The sequence below is a fragment of the Carassius gibelio genome, chromosome B12 (assembly GCF_023724105.1).
Source record: "Carassius gibelio isolate Cgi1373 ecotype wild population from Czech Republic chromosome B12, carGib1.2-hapl.c, whole genome shotgun sequence".
Lineage (NCBI taxonomy): Eukaryota > Metazoa > Chordata > Actinopteri > Cypriniformes > Cyprinidae > Carassius > Carassius gibelio.
In genome coordinates, this window is record NC_068407.1 from 1,062,562 (window position 1) to 1,085,265 (window position 22,704).

Below are 22,704 nucleotides of genomic sequence, written 5' to 3' on the forward strand. Positions count from 1 at the left end.
TCTCATTTAGTTAGAAATTGCATTAATTTTGTGAACGATACCATATTTTAATTTCCAAACGGACATTTAAAAAAAAAAAAAACATCACTGTATATTACTGTCATACATTTAACATTTATATCTTAAAATATTTGCCAAATATGAAATGTTTTACTACTTTTATCTTACCTCACTCGCTGGGAATTGCGCTTTTCTTGAGTAAGCCACGCCCACTGTGATTTGATTGGTCATCTCAATCATGTTCAGATTCAATCACTCAGACAAACCGGTTTTAAAAAATATTATATATATAATATAAATATTTGTAAGTCTCATTGTCATCCTAACAACAGACAGAACTTCGCATAACGGAAAACAGCAAAGCAATGCAATAATATTAAATATTTTTGGGGGTAAATGGGCCATTTCTAATTATTGGGCGGCACATATGAAAGCTTTTTGACTTCCGCTAAACGGCTAAACCCCGCCTAAATATATTACACTCATAGATTACACTTACAGAGATTCACACAGAAAACAACGGTTTAAAATTGTAAAAATATTTCACAATTTTACGGTATTTACTGCGTCTTTATTAATCAATACTTTGACTGGTGATGTGTATTAACACGTACAGTAAGTATTCTTCAATTCTCAGGGTTAACTTAATAATAATATTTATACTACTAATCATAATAATTACATATTTTTTTGACATTATAATGTAAATGTAAATAATAATTAATATGATTATTAATTCATTTTAAATATTATATATTATATATATTATAATATAATTTTATTTTTATTCAGGGGGCTATAAAGAAGTTCTAGATTCTAGAAGGTCCATGGAAAAGATTAGAAGAAAAAAAAACTTAGAAAAAATAAATTAATAATTATATAATTAATATATATATACATATATATATATATGATTAAACAAATTAAAAATAAGATTGATTTAAATGAAGAAATAATTGCAAAACAATATTAAAATAAGTTTTACTGCTTATTTTGATACATTAAAATATATAGCTGCATTTAAAATGTAAGAATGAGCTGATCAGGATCCAGAAACTGTATATTAATGATAATGTTTATCATTATTATTACTATTAAAGGCTTGGACAGAAACTCCACTTGTCTCATTTCAGTTTAATCTGTCAATTTTATTGATCATGGCAGATAAATGACGAGCATCCAAACGAATCCAGAGCATCCAAAACCTGGTCAAACACTCACATCTGCAAAAATACAGTTCATAAGAGTTTGAATGGCATTTTCAAGCACAATGAACATGAAATTATTAAATTATACCGATGTGGAGCAGGTATTACACTCTACTGCTGTTAGATGGTGTTACGAAGCGTATGAAAACCATCAATTATCTGGATGAAAACTAGTTTCTTTAATCTATTTTGTTAGATCTTGCTCTTTTCAGATTAACTATAACGTACTGCATACTAGATGGAAATGTTCAGAGGAGCTCAGAGCATTATATTAATACACAATAATATCCTTATGATTCTGTACATCTCCATCACTCAATCCTCTGTGCTCGAAGAGATCTATAAATACACTCAATTAAAATCCTAATGACCTAGCACAGAAAACCTCATCAAAACGAGCCCCGATTCCCACAGAAACACCAGAAATAAGACAAGAGTCTTTCAGCACGAGTTTAACGTCACTTGCATACTTTTTTGTAAACGTTCAAGAAGTAACTAAGTAACACCCTCCTGACCATCATATACAGTTCATCTGAAATAAATCAAGACATCGATGAAAACAAACGTTGGTATAAAGACTAAGTCACATATCAAAGGTCATTGGCAACTGGAATGATGCTGCTAAAAAACGCCTCGTCTTCATTCCAGAGTTTGGCGAGATTTGCTTTTCAATATACAATTAAAAATGGAAAAAACGTACCATGACAAAAAAAAAAAAAAAAAAAAGGGGTGAATCTCACAAAAGCTGTCAGGAAAAAAAAAAACATCACCTGTTTTAGTTTTAAAGAAATTAATACATGTGTGTGGATATTAATTACAGTTTTATTAAACGTTGTAATATTTAGCATTATGCCATTGTTTCATGATTTTCTATTATTTCCTTTAATTTGTGACACATTTATTATTATTTTTGGTTATCAATATATGCCATTGTTTATATAATACCATAAATTACAAAAAAATATTAATAATAATAATAATAAAGGAATATGAGTTTGTTAGAAGAACATCGTAATGCAATTGATTACATTTTAATTTAAAATATTGTTTTTGCATTGAAGTTGTTTCATGACAAACGTGTTTATGCATATATAGATAAAACATCTGTGAAATGACATTTTGTGAGATTCACTACAAAACGGGACGATTTTAAGTCTTAAACACAGTATTTTCATGATGTCATCTCATATAGACACTAATACTGCCAAAATAAAGTCTGCACTATGGAAATAGCAACAATGATGGCAATAAGAGCACAATGCAACGCTCCTAATTCTATTAAAACCATACGGTTTCACACAGAGCCTTTGAAAGGAACAGTAAGAGGTTTGTATTGCTTCAAAGGTTGATCGTGTCAGTATCTTTACAACGCTAGAACATCAAGTATCTACAGTTATCAGGAAACTAGGTCGAGTGAACACTGAATCTCATGCAGAACACTGTCAGAGGATCCCAGTCCACAGGAAGAGCAGAGCGTCATAGTTCCAGTTTAGTAGATTCAGTCTCTGACGTGAAATATGGGACACAGAAATCCCTTCAACACAATGTGTGTGTGTGTGTGTGTGTGTGTGTGTGTGTGTGTGTGAGAGAGAGAGAGAGAGAGAGAGAGAGAGTGTGTTTGTGTGAGAGAGAGAGAGAGTGTGTGTGTGTGTGTCTGTGTGTGAGAGAGAGAGAGAGAGAGAGAGAGAGAGTGTGTTTGTGTGAGAGAGAGAGAGAGAGAGAGTGAGTGAGTGAGTGAGTGAGTGTGTGTGTTTGTGTGAGAGAGATTGTGTGTGTGTGTCTCTCTCTGTTTGTGTGAGAGAGTGTGTGAGAGAGAGAGTGTGTGTGTGATTGTGTGTGTGTGTCTATGTGTGAGAGATTGTGTGTGTGTGTGTGTGTGTGTGTGAGAGAGATTGTGTGTGTGTGTGCGTGTGTGTGTGTGTGAGAGAGAGAAAGAGAGAGACAGAGTGTGTGTGTGTGAGATTGTGTGTGAGAGTGTGTGTGTGTGTGTGTGTGTGAGAGAGAGAGTGTGTTTGTGTGAGAGAGCGAGAGAGTGTGTGTGTGTGTGTCTGTGTGTGAGAGAGAGAAAGAGAGAGAGGCAGAGACTGAGTGTGTGTGTGTGTGTGTGAGAGAGCGAGAGAGAGAAACAGAGTGTGTGTGTGTGTCTGTGTGTGTGAGAGAGAGAGATTGTGTGTGTGTCTCTCTGTGTGTGTGAGAGAGTGTGTGTGTGAGAGTGTGTGTGTGTGTGTGTGTGTGAGAGAGAGAGAGAGAGAGAGAGAGTGTGTGTGTGTGTCTCTGTGTGTCTCTGTGTGTGTGTGTGTTGATCGAGAGCAGAGGTGGAGAGTAGAAGTATTTTACGTTACTTAAGTAAACTGAAATAGTATCTGTAGTTCATCATCTGTAGTTTCTTTGAAAAACTCTTACTTCACTACACTCCGAAGCACAATTCCGTACTTTTACAGCACTACATTTCATAAATAAAAGTTGCTGTTTTAATAACATAAAAAAAGTAGTATATTTTTTTTTTACTCCAGTAAATCTTTGAATTACTTTTACTTGTGTAATAGTAAGAAAGTACTAGATCTGTAACGCGATATTTAATATGAAACATAGTGCAGTCAAAAGTACAACATTATGCTTCTGAATGTTGTGAAGTAAAACACAGACGGAGGAGTCCTTCAGCACTGATCGAGAGGGTTTGGCCTCCTCTACATCCTGGTATCTGTGGAGGATCAGCCGATGATGCGTCTGAGGAAGGCGGGCCGAGTGAACGGCCAGCAGTACTCGTTAGGAACAGGGCCCTTAACGTTGCACTCGAAGAAGGAGAACATGGGGAACCAGATGCGTGCGCGGCGGCTCTGCTGGTAAGCTCGAGTGTTGGCCAGCGTGTGGTAGTACAGGAAGAGTCTGGTGGTGATGTAGAAGGCGATGAAGACGTCGATGGAGTAGTGCTCGTGCGCTGCCAGGATGAAGAAGATGCCGAACAGGTTGAGGACCCAGGAGAGCGTGTGGATGGAGTTCCAGCTGCGCGGCGTGTCTGCAGACGGAGGGAGGATCTCAATCACCTCAGGAATCAGTTCAGTTCGATGCATTGACAGTACACTGCATCCTCAGTTTCTATTTCACTTCACATGTATACACGTTTGTCAATAAATGCAATCAGATTTATGTGTCCCTGGAGCACAAAACCAGTCTTAAGTCTCGGGTGTATTTGTAGCAAGAGCCAAAAATACATTGTTTGGATCAAAATTAGGGATTTTTCTTTTATGCCAAAAATCATTAGGATATTAAGATCATCTTCCATGAAGATATGTAGTAAATGTCCTACTGCACATATCAAAACGTCATTTTTGATAAATAATATGCATTGCTAAAAATTCATTTGGACAACTTTAAAGATGATTTTCTCAATATTAAATTTTTTTTTGATGCATAAATCAAATTAATCAAATCACTGGTTTTGTGGTCCAGGGTCACAGGTTTTTCAACTTAGTGGAGTTACCCCCTTCAGATTTTATTTTTTTTTCATAAAAGCTGAAAGGTGCCCAGATTTCAGCTTTTAAAGTAGTTGGAGCATTTTTAATGACTCGCACAAAGCACGTATGCAACAAATGACATCAGAAAAGCATCAATATGTTATGGTCTGTTACTGAACCGTGCATTGAGCTAAGTAGCTATGTTTCCATCATCCCTATTTATATGCGCATTGTAGGATATCGGGCAAAAAAAAAAAAAAAAAACATTGGATGAACACAAAAAAGTGTGCATAAATTCTACAAATGCCCATAAAAAAACTAAATAGGATCAAATTCTTAATATGGTAAAACAAACATGCAGATTACATACATTAAATAATGATTTTGTTCTCTTTATTTGCACGTTTTATGCAATATTCATATTTTGTGCATTTAATTCGTAACTTTGGATGGAAGCACAGCTATTGTGTGTCTACTTACACTCAGTGACGAAGAAGTTGAGCATGGTGATGACGACGGTGTGTCCGCTGAACATGTAATCTCCACACGTCTGCACTCCGGTCAGCGTCATGCCAAAACCGCTCCATATGGCCACGGCACGCTGCAGCTTCGCCCATATGTCTCCGTACATCTGACACGGACAGAAACACAGAGCGAGTGTAAAAAAATGACTTCATTTTCAGCAGAGTTTGCAGTTAATAACGAGACAAGTCAAATAAGAATAAAAATACACAGCACACGAATAAGACAAAAAGTCTTGTCTACAACATTTTGTCTAGGTCATGCTTTATTTCTTAAAAATCACAAGGAAAAAATAAATATTATTCTAAATGAAAGTATTAAATAATACACATTATGGCATTAATGGATGTTTTGGTTTTAGTTGAAGCACTTTCAAATAAAAATCATCTCAATACAGTTTTTTTTTTGTCAGATGAATGGATGCACTGATATATTACATAATCTATACAATTACATAATGATAAAAATAATAATAATAATAAATTAGGATAAATCTCATGAAAACATCTTTATGCAACAAAAAATGTATGTATGCAACTGCTTTTAATTTAAGATGTTTAAAATGAAAATAATTGTAGTACCACATTTATTTTTACTCGAATTAGAATAAGTATAAAAAAATTATAATGACAAAATAATAAAAAAGATAAAGGGGACACCATAACGAAAAAAAAAAAATCTAGTTCCAGATCATTGCAGAGTGTTTTTAAAGCTAATAATTAACTCAAAGAAATATCTAAAAAAATAATAATAATCTTTCCAATAATTAAAACCATCAACACTTATAAAAAGATGCAGCATTTTATTTGTTTACCTGTGTGTCAAGTGACTATTAAGTGACATCAGCAAACTATGCACATGCAAATGTGTTGTTAAATGATTAAAATATTAATATGAATTTTATTATACCTAATATTCAAACGGAATCGAAGTAAATATTTTATGACCAAAAATAATTGTGATGAGTCATAGGAATGGAAAAAAGCTTCTGGGATCTGCTTCTCCATGAAGGACGTAAGTAATGCAATCTCATCCTTACGCAGCATGTCTTTCAGAGCAGTCTTCATGTAGTTTACTGGGTTATGGATCAGAGTGTGTGTGTGTGTGTGTGTGTGTGTGTGATGTCCACACCTTCCCAGTGCACTGCAGGTGTTGCCCCGGGACAGAGAGAGACGTCACAAACATAGTGATGCAGCGCAGCATGAAGACCGTCCCCATGAGACTACACAAGCGCCTCAACAGGATGGACCTGACAGAAACACAGGGTCAGCGATAAAAGCATCTTTGATGGCCTGACCTTAGCTTTCTGTGAGCGTCAGATGAAGAGATGCTGCTGCTGTTGCTGTCCAGCCCTAATAATCTCAAGACACATTCCTGCTAATACTGTGCATGTTTCACTGGTCCATATTAATCTACAGTCTTCACGGAGTTCTGAAATGACTTTCATTAGACTAATGTTGGAAATGGTTTGTTTGGACAAGAAAAAACACACACTTAGTGATATTTATGCCAATAGAGACAAATGAATTATTTCTAATTAATCCTGGAAATTGTGTACGAGGTGTCCCATTTTGGTGTCTTGTCTTTAGAGTTTAGTACTTTATGCAAAAAATCACATGAAACAGCTTTAAAAATATATGCATGCATTTATTTTGTAAGTATATGTTGTGTGTATATGCATGCATATATTCTGTAAGTATATATTGTGCATATATGCATGCATATATTTTTTAAGTTTATATATATGCATGCATATATTTTAAGTATATATTGTGCATATATGCATGCATATATTTTTAAAGAATTTATTGTGTATATGCATGCATATATTTTATAAGTATATATTGTGCATATATGCATGCATATATTCTGTGAGTATATATTGTGCGTATATGCATGCATATATTCTGTGAGTATATATTGTGCGTATATGTATGCATATATTCTGTAAGTATATATTGTGCATATATGCATGCATATATTTTTTAAGTTTATATATATGCATGCATATATTTTAAGTATATATTGTGCATATATGCATGCATATATTTTTAAAGAATTTATTGTGTATATGCATGCATATATTTTATAAGTATATATTGTGCATATATGCATGCATATATTCTGTGAGTATATATTGTGCGTATATGCATGCATATATTCTGTGAGTATATATTGTGCATATATGCATGCATATATTTTTTAAGTTTATATATATGCATGCATATATTTTAAGTAGATATTGTGCATATATGCATGCATATATTTTTAAAGAATTTATTGTGTATATGCATGCATATATTTTATAAGTATATATTGTGCATATATGCATGCATATATTCTGTGAGTATATATTGTGCGTATATGCATGCATATATTCTGTGAGTATATATTGTGCATATATGCATGCATATATTTTTACGTTTATATATATGCATGCATATATTTTAAGTATATATTGTGCATATATGCATGCATATATTTTTAAAGAATTTATTGTGTATATGCATGCATATATTTTATAAGTATATATTGTGCATATATGCATGCATATATTCTGTGAGTATATATTGTGCGTATATGCATGCATATATTCTGTGAGTATATATTGTGCATATATGCATGCATATATTTTTTAAGTTTATATATATGCATGCATATATTTTAAGTAGATATTGTGCATATATGCATGCATATATTTTTAAAGAATTTATTGTGTATATGCATGCATATATTTTATAAGTATATATTGTGCATATATGCATGCATATATTCTGTGAGTATATATTGTGCGTATATGTATGCATATATTCTGTGAGTATATATTGTGCGTATATGTATGCATATATTCTGTGAGTATATATTGTGCGTATATGTATGCATATATTCTGTGAGTATATATTGTGCGTATATGCATGCATATATTTTTTAAGTTTATATATATGCATGCATATATTTTATAAGTATATATTGCGCATATATGCATGCATACATTATAAATATGTGCATATGTTTGTTACCTGTGTTTATGAAGCAGCAGAACTAGCAGCCAAACAGAACAGAGGATCACGCCACAGGCCTCAGCCATCGCAAACGCCCAGGGGATTCTGGGTACACTGGAGGGAGAAGAGAAGAAGGTGAAAGGTCATAAAGAGAAACAGAGCAGGAAAAAAACAAAATCCTCCTCCAAACAGATGGTGATTTATGTTGTTATTTTATGATGTTTTGTGCAGAGAACAGTGCTGCAAATTAGCTTATGATACTTTCAGGAAATACAGCTTTGAGTCTTATGCAAGTAATAGAAATAGCACTAGTCATATTAGACAATAAAATGTTTTCTGTAATGCATTTACAGATACAAAAAAGCCTGCCTTTCAGAACACGCTTTGCATTAGAAATATTCCTATAATGTCTTAATACTTAAATTCATCAAGAATGCATTAATTAAAGATATTTATAATGTTACAAAAGATTTCTTTTTCAGATAAATGCTGTTCTTTTGAACCTTCTGTTCATCTGTCAATCCTGAAAAATAAAATGCATCAAGTCTGCATAAAAATATTGGGTGGCACGACTGTTTTCAACATCGATAAGAATCAGGAATGTTTCTTGCTCCTTCTGAAGGATCATGAGACGCTGGGGAAATGATGGAGAAATCCCAGCTCTGATCACAGAAATAAATTTCATTTTAACAGATATTCACATAGAAGGCAGCTATTTTAAATAGTAATAATATTTAGCATTTTTCTAGTTTTTACTGTATTTTTTGATTGGATCACCTGTCCAGGAAGATGTCCGGCAGCGGCGGGTACGTTCTCATGTCTGGTACTCGCTCGTGGACGATCACCATAACGAAGGAGGTGAAGCCGAAGACGAAGACCACATAGACGGAGCTGATGATGGTCTTCCAGTACTCAGGGTCCAGTCTCCTCGGCTGCTGCTTGTATTTGCCGTTGTTATATTGATGATACTGATCATCGCTCAATGTGTCCAACACGGCATCGCAATCACGCACAGATTCACCGTTACACAGCCAGTCCACTCCAGCTGAAACACACACACTAGATCTAGATCACTTTGCATATTTGAAATAAGTAAACGGATAACAAGACATTGAAAAAAAATGAAATAAATCTGAATGCTCGAGTCATTTTATCAACTAAATGCATCTTGCTTTTACATTCAGAAACACATTCGCTCCAAAAGTCCCATTGGAATACATTCATTGACTAATTATTTTACTCAAACTTCCAATTTTTATTCTTATACAGCTTTAGAAGACATATAGTGCATAAATAATGTCTTTTATGGAGTTTGACATGTTTGTAGCACTAATGGTTAAATTATTGTGCTGTTTGTTTAATAAAGCGCTTGAAAGTCCACTTAAAGTCATCCTTTCCAAAGTCACAGATCTGACTTTACTTGGCGTGTTTTAAACAAATAAGGTGCTAAACGGTAAATAAGATACTTAAAAGTCAGGAAATGACCTTCAGTGAAATTAAATAAAACACTGCACTCTTGAAATTGTGGCTCCGGTGTCATTTTATCAACCAAATTCATTTTGTTTAACAGTTAAGTTGCTGATATTTTCTTCAGTCCTATCAGAATACATTTATCTACTACATATTTCACTCAAAACTAGAAGTGAACTTGGAAAAGTATCATAAGTACCATAATACATATATATGTTTATGTATGGCTTCAGAAGACTTTGAACATAGTGCTTTTAACAACACCTTTCTGTTCTTCTGCGAGTCTTTTTGGAGCTTGACAGTAAAACGATTGTGTTGTGCTTCAGCCGTCTGTAGAGTAAGTAAACTCCTCTGAAAAATGAGGACTAAACAGGCACCAAACTTGACCAAAACAGGAAGAGAAAGAGCACCTGTGCTGTTCTGAGGCGAGTGTCCGTCGTAGGACAGCCCGAGCTCCTCTAACACATCAGCGTTCTGCTTCTGCAGCTTTCGGAGGGACACCATCAGCCGTTTGATGTCTCCCAGGACCTTGAGCTCCAGCGGAGGAGAGCGCAGGTCGTACTCGCTCAGCGTCAGCAGGCTGGTCCCGTCCAGACGGTGTTTGTTACACAGCAGATCCACGTAATCGCAGAAGCCCTCGTCACGCAGCCAGCGGCCCACCTGCTTCGGGGTCCAGAGCCGGACGTTCCCGGCCATCTCTCGCTCGCGCATCCTCTCACAGGAACTGAAGACCGAAACACCAAACTGAGACGCCAGAAGCAACAACTTGTGAAACTTTAGTCACTTCTGCTCACCGAGCCTGCATTAACTTGATCCAAAATACAGCAAAAGCAGTGATATTGTGAAATATTAAGGCTATACTGTATATTAAAGTTCTGTGATGCACAGCTGTATTTCCAGCATCATTCTTCAGTGTCACATGATCTTCAGAAATCATTCTAAGATGATGATTTACCGCTCAAAAAATATTTTTTTACATTTTATTTTCAATATTTAAAATGGTTCAGGATTCAGAGAAAGATCCAAAGTTCAGCATTAATCTAAAAAAACTATTATAATAATAAATAAAAATGTGTTACACTGGAGGGCAAGGGTTAAATTATAGAAATTAATTCTTTTATTTAGCAAGGACGCTTTAAATTGATCAAAAGTGATGATAAAGACATTTATAATGTTATAAAGATTTCTATTTCAGATACATGCTGTTCTTCTGAACTTTCTATTCATCAGAGAAACCTGAAAAATGTAAACTACTACTATTTCTAATAATAATAATAATGTTTTTAGAGAAGTAAATCTTCATATTAGACTGATTTCTGAAGATCATGTGACACCGAAGAATGATGCTGAAAATACAGCTGTGCATCACAAAAATAAATTACACTTTAAAATATATTCACATAGAAAACTGTTATTTTAAATTGTAAAAACATATCACAATATTACCTGCTTTCCCTGTATTTTGGATCAAATAAATGCAGACTCGGAAAGCAGAAGAGTCTTTTTTTTATTTATTTTTTTACATTAAAAACCTTACTGTTCAAAAACGTTTGACTGGTAGTGTTCATGCAATTAACAATAGCGTATAATGCATTATTCTTCATCTTTGCACCACTTTTGAGTCGCACATCACATCTAGATGTAAACTGGAGTAAAACAGGCCACATTCACCGCACAGGATCTCGTGATTGTGCACTACTACAGATCTGAAGCACTGAACTCCAGCTTTGCTTCTTGGCTTGAGCTTTGATTATCTGGCCACTAACCAACTCGTTCATTAAGGATCAGTCTGAGCATGCTGTATTTTTTGGACGTGAGAAACCGCCTGTACCCGATGAACCGTGTGGCGAAAACGATGAAAAATGCCAAATTTGAAAGAGTAGATGCTGTGGATGCAATTGCTTTGAGAATAAATTGCAACACAATACTCGCATGCAATACTTCCCTTATTGTCCCTGCCAGCACTGAAACTCATTACATTTTGCAAGAATTTCTTATTAGGATCAGCTCATTTTACTGACACGACGTCTGAAGCTTGGTTCGGCCAAAAACAAGTCACTTCCTTGATTTTGTTCACTTATGCTGAGCTTAAAGTTTCATGAAGATCAGACGTTGCATTACCAAATTATAGATCAATTACTTAGTATGGAAGACAAATGTATTTGCTCATAAATGCAAAATAAAAAAATATAAAAATGTAATTTATCAGACACTTTGAAAGCACTGATTCTCAAGATTTAAAATTAGACAAAACAAGCATTAAAATAAGCTCAAATAACTAAGATATTTCATTTCAACCCCTTAATTTGAAATTCAAAAAAACAAAACAAAAAATTTGATCAAAGAAATAATAACAACAACAAAAAATGTGACTTATTAATCACATTTTTTTTTTTTTTTTTTTTTACACAGTGTTAAGGGCAATTCTTGTTATGCCAATGTACTGTATATATACACACACATTTTTTATTGTGTGTGTATTTTATTTATAGAAATAGCGAGTAAAAATATCTGTACTTGTTTAAATAATGGACGACTGGAAAAGTTATGCAAATTCATCATTTAAAAATAATCCAGAAAAACACTTGGATCTTAAAACTTCTGGAATCCTGGAACTTAATGGTCAGAAACTATGACCTTCAGCGTTCAATTACTGTTATGAACAAAAGGAGACAAAAAGGTCAAGAACCGCAGGCTTAGAAAGAGTTGCATCTTGTTCTGTTCTGAACCTCGGTTCATTAGCTCTCAGAAAACACTCAGCGTGTCGGACGTCTGCTAGCTCTGCTCCAAAGAAACAGATCCGTGATGTTTAGAAACACAACTTTCAGAAGGCACAAGCACACTTCCCACCCAATATAATGTTTCATTTTAACACACCACAGGAACAGAAACAGCTCTCTTTTTTTCGCTGATGTCTGTGTTGTGATCAGTGTACGTTTTGAAGAAACATCCTCTTTTCCTGATTGAAACAGCCACAGATCTACTGACACATCATTAAAAACAGCTGCACGCTCAGCAGGACACGTGTTGACCGACCGTCTAACAGATTTACATCATCATGCATCCTCAGTCTTATGACAGTGCAGTGACTTCATAGACTTTTTTTTTCTCCCCCCAAAAAAGATGCTGAAATACAGCTTTGAAATACAGAGATGCATGTGAAATCACATCTGAACACGTGCATGTCTCTATCAGGCTTTGCATAGTTTAAACAAATAAGACTAAACATCATATTTAAATGTCAGTAAATGACCTTCACTGAGACAAAGACAGTGACCGTGTTATTTTATCAGACAAACTCACCCAAGTTGCTGATAATAAACATTATTTTTCAATGCTATCAAACTAAATGTACTTTTAATCGAAATTGGAAAGGAGTTTAGAAAAGTATACTATAAAAGTAGATTATATATTTTGTATGGCTCTAGAAGAAAAAAAAAGTGCATAAGAAAGTCGAAGCCACGCCCACAATAAGCCACGCCCCTCCGTTAACCACGCCCCCGCGCCAAAGCTTAATAAAGCCGTGTTATCAGACGCAAGAAAACAACAGTAAAGTTATATGAGCCTGTTAGTGAAGTACTCTTAGGTATAATTATGTCAATTAAATATTTTAATCAATACCCGATACAGAGAAGCTTGCTGATAAGAAAAAGGACCAATCACACAACCTGAATGAATGTGTGTCTCAAAACCTTGTGAGCTGTCTACTTAGAAAGCATTTCACACAAAATGCTGTTTAACTAGGTTAGATTAACAACTGTTTTGTGATATCTGAAGCTACCTTGAATCATTAGATGTCGTTAAATCATAACACAAAACACTGAAAATCACTAAAAGACATTCATCATCAATTCATCTCGCCACTTTAAATCTGCAAACGTCTTTGACTAAAGACACTCATAAACCTATCACAACTATAAAATAAAACAAATAACGAATCTGAAAATGGATTTAGACGCCAGTTACAATTCATCACTCATCATTAATATGATATTTCAGATGCTACAAGTGTGTTAGCATGCTAGCGGTTAGCCAGCTGCGCGTCACTTACGTCACACAGCAGATTCTTCGGTCCGAATCGCGATAAATCTCCTAAATGTCACTCTATCGGGACGTTTGTGGTAAATCATCGCGCCCTGACACCGCGACAGGAGCACAGTCGATCTGAGAGACAGCTGTGTGGAACTGGAAGTGTGTGTCAGAATGTAAATACTGCAGCTGAGGTCACTTCCGCTGCCGAGCGCACAGCGACATCCGCTGGCCAGTGATGGAATTACATCATGCGGCGCTGCTGGGCTTCTCAGTGCTTGAAGTTATGGCTTCTCAACCTGTTTAGTCAGCTTTAATTTGTTTAATTAACTGTAATTAAATCACCATTGTCTAAATGTGGTTAGTGTTCATGCATAAGGTGATTGTGCAGTTAGTGGGGGTCCTGGGTGAACTCTAGTGCATTGCTAAATGTTAATTTTAGAAGAAGACCAGCTGCAGCTGCTCCTGTCCCTCTTCAGATAAATGTATCCGCTCTTACTGGACAGCAGCAGATATGAGATGAGACGTAGAGGATCAAATTATATCATAGAGAGAGATCCACGATGAGTCTATCTGATGGATGATAGCCGTGAAACACCCTCCATCAAAGAACTGGAGAAAATACTGTTCGGAGGGAAGAGGAGCGGAAATCATGTGGATGAAGTTTGGCCCAACCTTTTCCTGGGTGATATGTGAGTCACAGGGTTATCACTAAAACTACAACCACGGTCATTACTTGGAAGAAAGTAAACATTAACTAAACATAAATTTTTAAAACATATAGTTTCCAAGCAACATTTCTCGTTTTCATACGGAAAATAAAATTAATAAAACCTATTATTTCATTATTGAGTTATAATTTTATATATATATATATATATATATATATATATATATATATATATAATATGAATAAAAAATATGAATATTCAAAGTTTCTATTGTTATATTTTTAAATTGAGATTTATACATTTTGTTGTGTAAAAAAACTGTATAGACATTTAAAAATCAATAACTAATAAAATGATAAAACAACACAATTACTAAAACAAATTAAAATCAAAAAGAAAATGTAAAAATAAATATAAGTTAATAAAATAAAAGTTATTATTTACATAATATATGTGTGTGTGCTGTGTTTAATTATTATGTATATATAAATACAAACACATTCAGTATATATTTTGAATATATATAATTTTATATATTTGTTATTATATTATATATAAATATATTTAATATATAAACATGGAATATTTTTCTTAAATATATAAATGCATGTGTGTATTTTTGTGTATTTATATATACATAATAAATATACACAGTAAACACACATATAGTATGTAAATAATAAAAATTTTTGAAATGTATTTCAGTTTTAATGTTTAAACATTTTCTTTTATTTGATATAATATTTTATATTAATATAAGTTATTTTAGTAACATAATGTTCCTAACTAGCCAGACAGCATTTTTGGCAATGCTAGGCAAGTTTTGCACTTTCAAATCGACATAAAGTGGCAAAAAAACCAAAAAAACAATAGAAAGCGGAATGTAAAGGAAGAGTTTTTGCCTTTCTCCTAATCATACACCACATTAATCTCTCAGCAGCATTATTTTCTAGATGAGTGTGATTTTATGTGGGTCGTAAAGACTCTGAGTGCTGTTTTACCAGCAGTATATTACCGATCTGCAGGTGTGTGGCCAACGATCGCTTCAGTGTGTGGAAGCTGGGCATCACTCGTGTCCTGAACGCCGCTCACGGGACGATGCACTGCCAGGGGAGCCACCAGTTTTACGGCTCAACAGTCGAGTATTACGGCGTCCCCGCGGACGATTCACCATCCTTTAACTTGTCCGTCTATTTTCACCCCTGCGCTGATTATATAAAGCAGGCTCTCAGTTCTCCAGGAGGTAAAACCATCTCAACTTGGGTTTGCACTCTTTAACCTTTAACCTTTAACATCTGAAGAACCTTTCTGTTTCACAAAAGCTTCCTTCTAGTGAAAGATAAGGAAGAGAAGGTTCTTTTGCCTGAATGCATCTTCTATGGCATCGCTGTGAAGAACATTTAAAGCACCTACCTTTGTTTTTAAGAGCGTTCGATCTAAGTTAGTCACTAAGCAGATGATTTTATCCAAAAGAGACTTACAAATGATGAAATTAAAAGTGCAATGCTATGCAAACTGCTATAAGAAGTCTCAGTTAACTTAACACAGTACACATAGCAAGGGCGATATTATTTAATACATATAATAAATAAAAAGAAAACAAAGTGCTAGAGTTAGAGGGTCAAATAAAGACGGAAGAGATGTGTTATTATTGAACAGAAATCGTAAAGTCTAAGTGCAATGTTGTTCTGTTGAAGCTGAAGTCCAGATGTTTGAGATTGTGTTTCTGTCTGTTTTGTCTTCAGAGCGTGTTCTGGTTCACTGTGCGGTCGGTGTGAGTCGCTCGGCGTCTCTGGTTCTGGCTTATCTCATGATACACCAGCGTCTTTCTCTACTGGAGGCGGTTCAAACAGTCAAAGAGCACCGCTGGATCTTCCCGAACCGAGGCTTTCTCAGACAGCTGCGGGCTCTGGATGCGACTCTACGCTGATCTGAATCCTGCATAGAAACCCTAATAACATCCCAGCAGCTCCAGCCGGGGAGAAAAGGGTCATCGCTTTTAATGAAACCATAGATGATCCACTTTGGGCTCCCTAAAGATCCTTTCAGCGAGCAGTTCTTAATGCAAACATTTTTAGTGTCAATATTTTAATAAACTAAAGAACATATTTCCACTAAAGAGCGGTGGATGTGGAAGGTTATCTATGGAACCATCAGCTGAAATAAAGTACCTTTGTTTTAAAAAGTATAGTGGTCAAATTTAATTAATTACTTAAGATTTATTATATATTTATCCAGTTAATACATGCAACATCCCAAAAGTCCCCATTATAATTTATATAATATATATATATATATATATATATATATATATATATATATATATATATATATATATATATATATATATATATATATATATTTTTTTTTTTTATTAAGCCATTTTTTCTTTTTTATTTATTTGGGTGTCTCGTTATATTTGCGTAGAGCCAGATTGATTGATTTGTTTATTTATTGTGGCTTTAATCAAACTCTTAATATTTCAAATATTCACGATAATAAACAAAAATAATAATAAAATAAAAAAATATTATTCTTATATTTTGGTTAATTTTGTACATTGGTGTGTTTTGTTATATTTTATTATGTTTTTTTTTTTTCAATTTCATGACCAAATGTTTATATGATTTAATTATAATATTTAACAATATTTTTGTAATAATATTTCAGAATTTCACTCAAAAAAGAAAAGAAAATTTGGACATGATGTACTCAATGTCATATGAATCTTATGTCATTACAAAACTGTGTAAACTTAATTTATTTTTGGGGGTTTTGTTATATTTGCCCACAGATATTTATTTATTTATTTGCTAATTTTTATGTATTTATTTGTTTGTTTATCCACTCAGTTTTTTAAACTAGCATTACCAACATTTTAGAATTTTTTTATATATTTAAATTTTATATATATATATATATATATATATATATATATATATATATATATATATATCACTCAATAATAAGAATTCACCCAGAAATTAATTAATTACTCACCTACATATCGTTACAAGCTTGTGTAACCAGTCATTTTTCTTTACATTTTTGTTTTGTTCTGTAGTACATTTGCATGTTTTGTTATATTTGCACACAGATTATTATTCATGCTTGTACTTTTTCTTCAAAAGTTCTTGTACTGAGCAGAGCTGCATGATTTAAAGTGCATCACTTTCTGGATCTGAAAGAGAAACAGATTTCAGAAGACTATCAGTGAATAATGAGCTTTTAGGAGTTTGACAGCTGTGTTCTCATTATAAACTATTAAAGAAAGCATAACAGAAAGAGTACTCAGATCAGATCTGTCTGTTTGCAGTGGAGTGTGTGTGTGTGTGTGAGTGTGTGTGTGTGTGTGTGTACACCATGTCTCAGTATCTCCTCACTGAAGCACTAAATTGGGTGACAGCTGTTGTGTGGGATCACGAGTCCGGAGCGCAGATCATTATAAACACACTCTCTCTTCATCTGTTTGCTGGGTAATTCAGGAGAGAAGCGATGGCCCGTAAATTGAGCAGGAAAGAGTATCTGTCGGTCAAGGACCTGGAGAAAGTTCTGGACTCATGTAAGTTAAACTTGCACCAAATCGATGAGGTCTGGCCAAACCTGTACATCGGGAACGTGTGAGTACGAGCTGCTCGAGTCTCCGGTTTGACAGCTGAAAATATCATAATTCATACTATTTTAAATGTGACTACTTCACAACACTGATCTACATATTGAGTTTAACGTTCACAACACATTGTACTTCCATAAACTGATGCATTTCTGAGATAAAATAAGGCTGGAGCTTGATCTATCATTGTATTTTTTAGGAAAATATTTTTGGACATTTTATCCATCAGAAAGTGATTTGTATGGTGAAAGTTATATTAAACTAAAACCTTAAAGATTGTAATGTATTACTTGAAATAGCATTATTATTTATTATTATTATTTTTTTTAATAAAACATTTTATAGGCCTATTTAGATCAAATTAAAAAAAAAAAATCTATAATTATGAATAATTAATTTATTTCAGCAAGTTGCCTAGGGAGTATTTCTACTAGAAATATTAAAAAATAAATAAAAAAATAAATAAAATGTACAAAAAATAAATAAAAGATTAACCTAAAATTAAAAAGAAATTAAATAAATCTTATTTATGTTTTACCAATGATGCTAAAATAACTCTTTTGACTGGAATGGAGGTGAAACTAAGTAAACCAGGCCAGTTTTGATATTGATATGTGACCACAGAGCTTGCATTTTAATCCCCAGTCATTTCTAACCATCTTCTACTCTTATTTTTCCCATCAGAGGAATAGCACAGAACCGAAGCGCGCTGCAGAATCTGGGCATCACTCACATTCTGAACGCCGCTCACACCAAGAGAGGAAGCATCGCGGACCAGAACTACTACGGCACTAGTTTTGTGTACTGTGGGATCCCCGCTGACGACTCCACACACTTCGATCTGGACGTTTACTTCAAACCGGCAGCAGATTTCATTCACAAAGCTCTCAGCACTCCTGACGGTCAGAAATCACTCACAGAAGACAAACAGCTTGTGCACTAAACATGCTTCTGGACTTACTGTGTGTGTGTGTGTGTGTGTGATTAATCAATGCATGCTATTCAAAATAACAAGTCTTCATAATCTGCTATAAAAATGTAATTGCACTGCCACTGAGAAGACTTTAATTGTCGGGTGACTTCATATGTGAAAATGGTGATTTCGTTATTGAGGATAAATCTGTAGCTGATGCAGCTTTTAAAGATAAAAAAGATATTGATAAATTCAGCAATCATATCAAATAGATATTTTGTCAGCGCTTTTGTCAATTTTCACTTGCAGTGCATTACTAAAATGAGTTGCACATTATTTTTATATTTTATTTTATTAAAAAGTATTTTTGTCTTGATTCTAGTAAAAATATCAAGACATATTAATTCAAGGAAATTCACATGCACATGTAAAGTGCTCACAAACTTGCATTAAAAAATGCTTTTTAAATACTTTTATCTGATCTGTTCATCAAGTTGCATTAAATTAATGAAAAGTGCTAGTGAAGGTATTTATAATGTTGCAAAAGATTTATATTTTTAAATGAATGCTGTTTTTTTTTTACTTTCTATTGATCTGTGAATCCTGAAAAATCTAATGCATCACAGTTTCCACAAAAACGACTGTTTTCAACACTGATAATAATCAGAAATGTTTCTTGAGAAGCAAATCATTATATTAATTTCTGAAGATCATGTGACACTGAAGACTGATGCTGAAAATACAGCTGTGCATCACAGAAATAAATTATAATTAAAGAAAAATTCACATAGAAAACAGCTGTTTTAATGGAAATAATATTTCACAATTTTACAATATTTTTGATCAAATAACTGCATCATCTGTGAGCAGAAGAGACTCGTGTTCTTGAACTCCTCTGCGGTGTCTGTAGTAACAGCTGTATTAATAGCAGTGAGCTCAAGGCCTTCAAATGAATCATTGCAATGAATTGTGGGTGTTATTTTTACCATGCAACGATGTCTGTATGTAACCAGATCTCTGGCTTCCTCCTTACAGGAAAAGTTCTGGTGCACTGCATCATGGGAATGAGCCGCTCCTCGTCGCTGGTGCTGGCGTATCTGATGCTGTATCACGACATGCCTCTGCACACGGCCATACGGCGCGTCATCCAGAAACGAGCCATCTATCCCAACAGGAACTTCCTGGCTCTGCTGTTGGACCTGGACCTGCAGAGGAAGAGGAAGCACAGACGATGTGTCCTGCTCTGAGCAAACATGATGAACGATCACCATACATACAAGTGCTTCAATTCTCCACAATGAGTACCAGAACATAGATACAAACAATATGTGAAGCCTACAGTAACCTGGAGCTTGGACCAATGAGATCTGATGGTGGGCGGAGCTTATGCACAAGAAAAAGTCATTTTCTTTTCTTAAAGGAATAGTTTACCATTTGTTTAAAATGTCCTCACCCTCAAGTCATCCAAGATGAGTTTGTTTCTCCATCCGTATTAGGAAAAAATTAAGCATTTTATCAATGGATGCTCTGCAGTGAATGGGTGCCGTCAGAATGAGAGTCTGATAAAAACATCACAATAATCCACAGCACTCCAGTCCATCAGTGAACATCTGGAGAGGACACAAGATAAAACAAATCCAGCATTAAGATATTTTAACTAGATTTTGTTTTAGTCTCGTCTATTAACACACAGAGTTGTGCCCTATGTAGAGCGTCTCAGTCGGTCACTTGTTAGGCTTCAAGCATCCAATGAAAGCAATCAAGATATCTGACATAGTTCATATTTCAGTGGGTTTTGGATAAATACTGTGAATTTTGGACCTCGGTGAAAAGCTTGAACATGCACTTCATATGCAAACATATCTATGCACTTTCAGAGTAATATATTAATGGCATTGAGCAGTTTAGTAAACATACAGTCACTCACACAAACACAACACACTACCTCTTCAGGACCATCACACACTGTACACAACAGGACCAAAACACCACAGATTCAGATACTGTACATCACATTAGGTTACACATTTTTAAAGCTTAAAATAAATATACTTTTATTTTATATATATATATGTCTACATAAAATGCATAACCGACTGCTTTTAAATTACTACAGGAGAGAGTATACAGCCTAATAAAATGACTAAATATTTTAATAATGAATCAATGACTAAACATATTTAAATATTTTAGATAAACATTATTAAAACGAACACCCTTTGTCTGTTTTATTTACTGAGACTTCGGTCAGCCTTGGGTTGTTTTATAATGCGCTTTTTAAATAAAACGATGACATGAAAATAATTTATTTTATTATAATGTATAAAAAAACAAATAAAGATCATATTGCTGTCATGTTGATATGATATTTTACTGTACATTTTACTTTTGCAGTTTTATACACAAGTAAGTACATTTGTGCTGCTGGAAAGCTGCTTTTACTGGAGTTATGATGCAAAAACAAATCAGCTTTGCATCACAAGAATAAATTATATTTTAAAGTATATTAAAATGCAAAATGGTTGTTTTCAACTGTAATAATATCTCACAATATTACTGATTTTTGGAACTCTAAAGAACTTTAAGAGACTTTAAAAAACATTAAAAATCTTCTCAACACAACATGAGTCTGTTTGTGCTTGAAAATATCTATTTTAGATTTATTCAGATAGAGACATCATATGCAATAGTTATATTGTGGTTTACTGATTAATATTAGTATTTTTGTCCTGTTTTCCAGTACAAATAACTAACCAATCTTAAATCAAGACACATAAATATTTCTAGATTTAAGAATGTTTAGATATTTATCAAAGAAAAGTTAATGAGAAAAAAAAAAAAAACATCAGCAACACTAATGCAGAAAAAACTCTTTACTGTTATTAAAAACTATAATAGTCTCCCAATAACTGGCACAATGGTGATTTCCTAATGAATTTTTAAAATAATAATAATAATAATACATATATTTTTTAATGGGAATTTGAGTGATAAAACTGTAAAAAAAAAAAAAAAATGTTAATGCAAAATATAGCCTTTATCTTTATTTAAGATTTCATTTAAAAAAAGAATGATATAAAGATAAATCTAATTTTCTTCTGTCTTAATGCAATTTGCATCACTAATCACAAATACATTAGATACAGTAACACAATTACTCACATGAAGAACGATAATGAAAATTCCCTGGCAGAAATGCAGGATTCAGAAACTGATGGAATTAAATGAATTGATGCAGGATTTCATTTCTCAATTAAAATTAGTTGATGCATTTTCTTTTGTTGTCTAAAATTCTGTTATTCCTGCTAAATGTTCAGAGACACAATAAAGTCACATTCACAGTTTAACACTGTAGTGCTTTCAGAACAACAAACAGGAGGGAAGGGGTTAAAAACGAAACATCAGTGCAAAAGTTATTTCAGATTTATAAATATTATGAAGATTGTGCACAATAAGACCAAGAATGTACAAAGTTTATAAAAAAAAAAATATATATATTTCAATTATTAAAATATATTCATGAAAATAAAAATATATATGTAATCAGGACACCAAGCCTATAGAAATATATTATTATATTTCCTATATTGAAATATATAAAATAATATATTATTAAATAAATATATTATTCTGTTATATATATATATATATATATATATATATATATATATATATATATATATATATATATATATATATATATATATATATATATATATATATATATATAAGAAAAACAGACTTTTAAAATAATAATAAAATAAAATAATAAAATTTTATATATAAAAATCTAAAATAGCTATATGTCATAATGACATCAA

At 33.5% G+C, this 22,704-nt stretch overlaps 3 protein-coding genes across 4 annotated transcripts; 2 read left to right on the forward strand and 1 right to left on the reverse strand.

Annotated features, from left to right (window-relative positions):
* Positions 1–1,127: 1,127 nt before the first annotated feature.
* On the reverse strand, positions 1,128–13,881 carry LOC127968816 (sphingomyelin synthase-related protein 1). 2 transcript variants are annotated; one of them, XM_052570176.1, is made up of 7 exons: positions 13,709–13,881; positions 10,068–10,401; positions 8,965–9,232; positions 8,206–8,301; positions 6,317–6,434; positions 5,144–5,294; positions 1,128–4,224 (listed from the first exon to the last, which is right to left on the reverse strand). In XM_052570176.1, exons 2-7 carry the CDS (start codon positions 10,366–10,368, stop codon positions 3,920–3,922), a joined length of 1,239 nt encoding a protein of 412 aa, XP_052426136.1. In that variant the 5' UTR covers positions 10,369–10,401; positions 13,709–13,881; the 3' UTR covers positions 1,128–3,919. The 2 variants fall into 2 exon arrangements, with proteins under 2 accessions (XP_052426136.1, XP_052426135.1); XM_052570175.1 differs by having other exon boundaries at positions 10,068–10,381; positions 13,709–13,879.
* Positions 13,882–13,922: 41 nt separating this feature from the next.
* LOC127968830 (dual specificity protein phosphatase 13-like) lies at positions 13,923–16,543 on the forward strand. Its single transcript, XM_052570192.1, has 3 exons — positions 13,923–14,378; positions 15,383–15,600; positions 16,103–16,543. The coding sequence occupies exons 1-3, from the start codon at positions 14,263–14,265 to the stop codon at positions 16,285–16,287; spliced, it is 519 nt and encodes a 172-aa protein (XP_052426152.1). The 5' UTR covers positions 13,923–14,262; the 3' UTR covers positions 16,288–16,543.
* Positions 16,544–17,727: 1,184 nt separating this feature from the next.
* Positions 17,728–21,505, forward strand: LOC127968828 (dual specificity protein phosphatase 13-like). The gene is made up of 3 exons (XM_052570190.1): positions 17,728–17,977; positions 18,655–18,872; positions 19,919–21,505. Exons 1-3 carry the CDS (start codon positions 17,853–17,855, stop codon positions 20,128–20,130), a joined length of 555 nt encoding a protein of 184 aa, XP_052426150.1. The 5' UTR covers positions 17,728–17,852; the 3' UTR covers positions 20,131–21,505.
* Positions 21,506–22,704: the final 1,199 nt, after the last annotated feature.

What these genes read in the sequence shown, in the direction of transcription:
- LOC127968816 (XM_052570176.1), bottom strand. Translation starts at nt 10,368, where the DNA reads ATGCGCGAGCGAGAGATGGCCGGGAACGTCCGGCTCTGGACCCCGAAG. An exon ending in CTCGCCTCAGAACAGCACAG is followed by an intron (nt 9,233 to 10,067) that starts GTGCTCTTTCTC and finishes TGTGTGTTTCAG; the next exon opens with CTGGAGTGGACTGGCTGTGT. An exon ending in CCGGACATCTTCCTGGACAG is followed by an intron (nt 8,302 to 8,964) that starts GTGATCCAATCA and finishes TTCTCCCTCCAG; the next exon opens with TGTACCCAGAATCCCCTGGG.
- LOC127968828 (XM_052570190.1), top strand. Translation starts at nt 17,853, where the DNA reads ATGGCCCGTAAATTGAGCAGGAAAGAGTATCTGTCGGTCAAGGACCTG. An exon ending in AACCTGTACATCGGGAACGT is followed by an intron (nt 17,978 to 18,654) that starts GTGAGTACGAGC and finishes TTTTCCCATCAG; the next exon opens with AGGAATAGCACAGAACCGAA. An exon ending in AGCTCTCAGCACTCCTGACG is followed by an intron (nt 18,873 to 19,918) that starts GTCAGAAATCAC and finishes TCCTCCTTACAG; the next exon opens with GAAAAGTTCTGGTGCACTGC.
- LOC127968830 (XM_052570192.1), top strand. Translation starts at nt 14,263, where the DNA reads ATGGATGATAGCCGTGAAACACCCTCCATCAAAGAACTGGAGAAAATA. An exon ending in AACCTTTTCCTGGGTGATAT is followed by an intron (nt 14,379 to 15,382) that starts GTGAGTCACAGG and finishes ACCGATCTGCAG; the next exon opens with GTGTGTGGCCAACGATCGCT. An exon ending in GGCTCTCAGTTCTCCAGGAG is followed by an intron (nt 15,601 to 16,102) that starts GTAAAACCATCT and finishes TTTTGTCTTCAG; the next exon opens with AGCGTGTTCTGGTTCACTGT.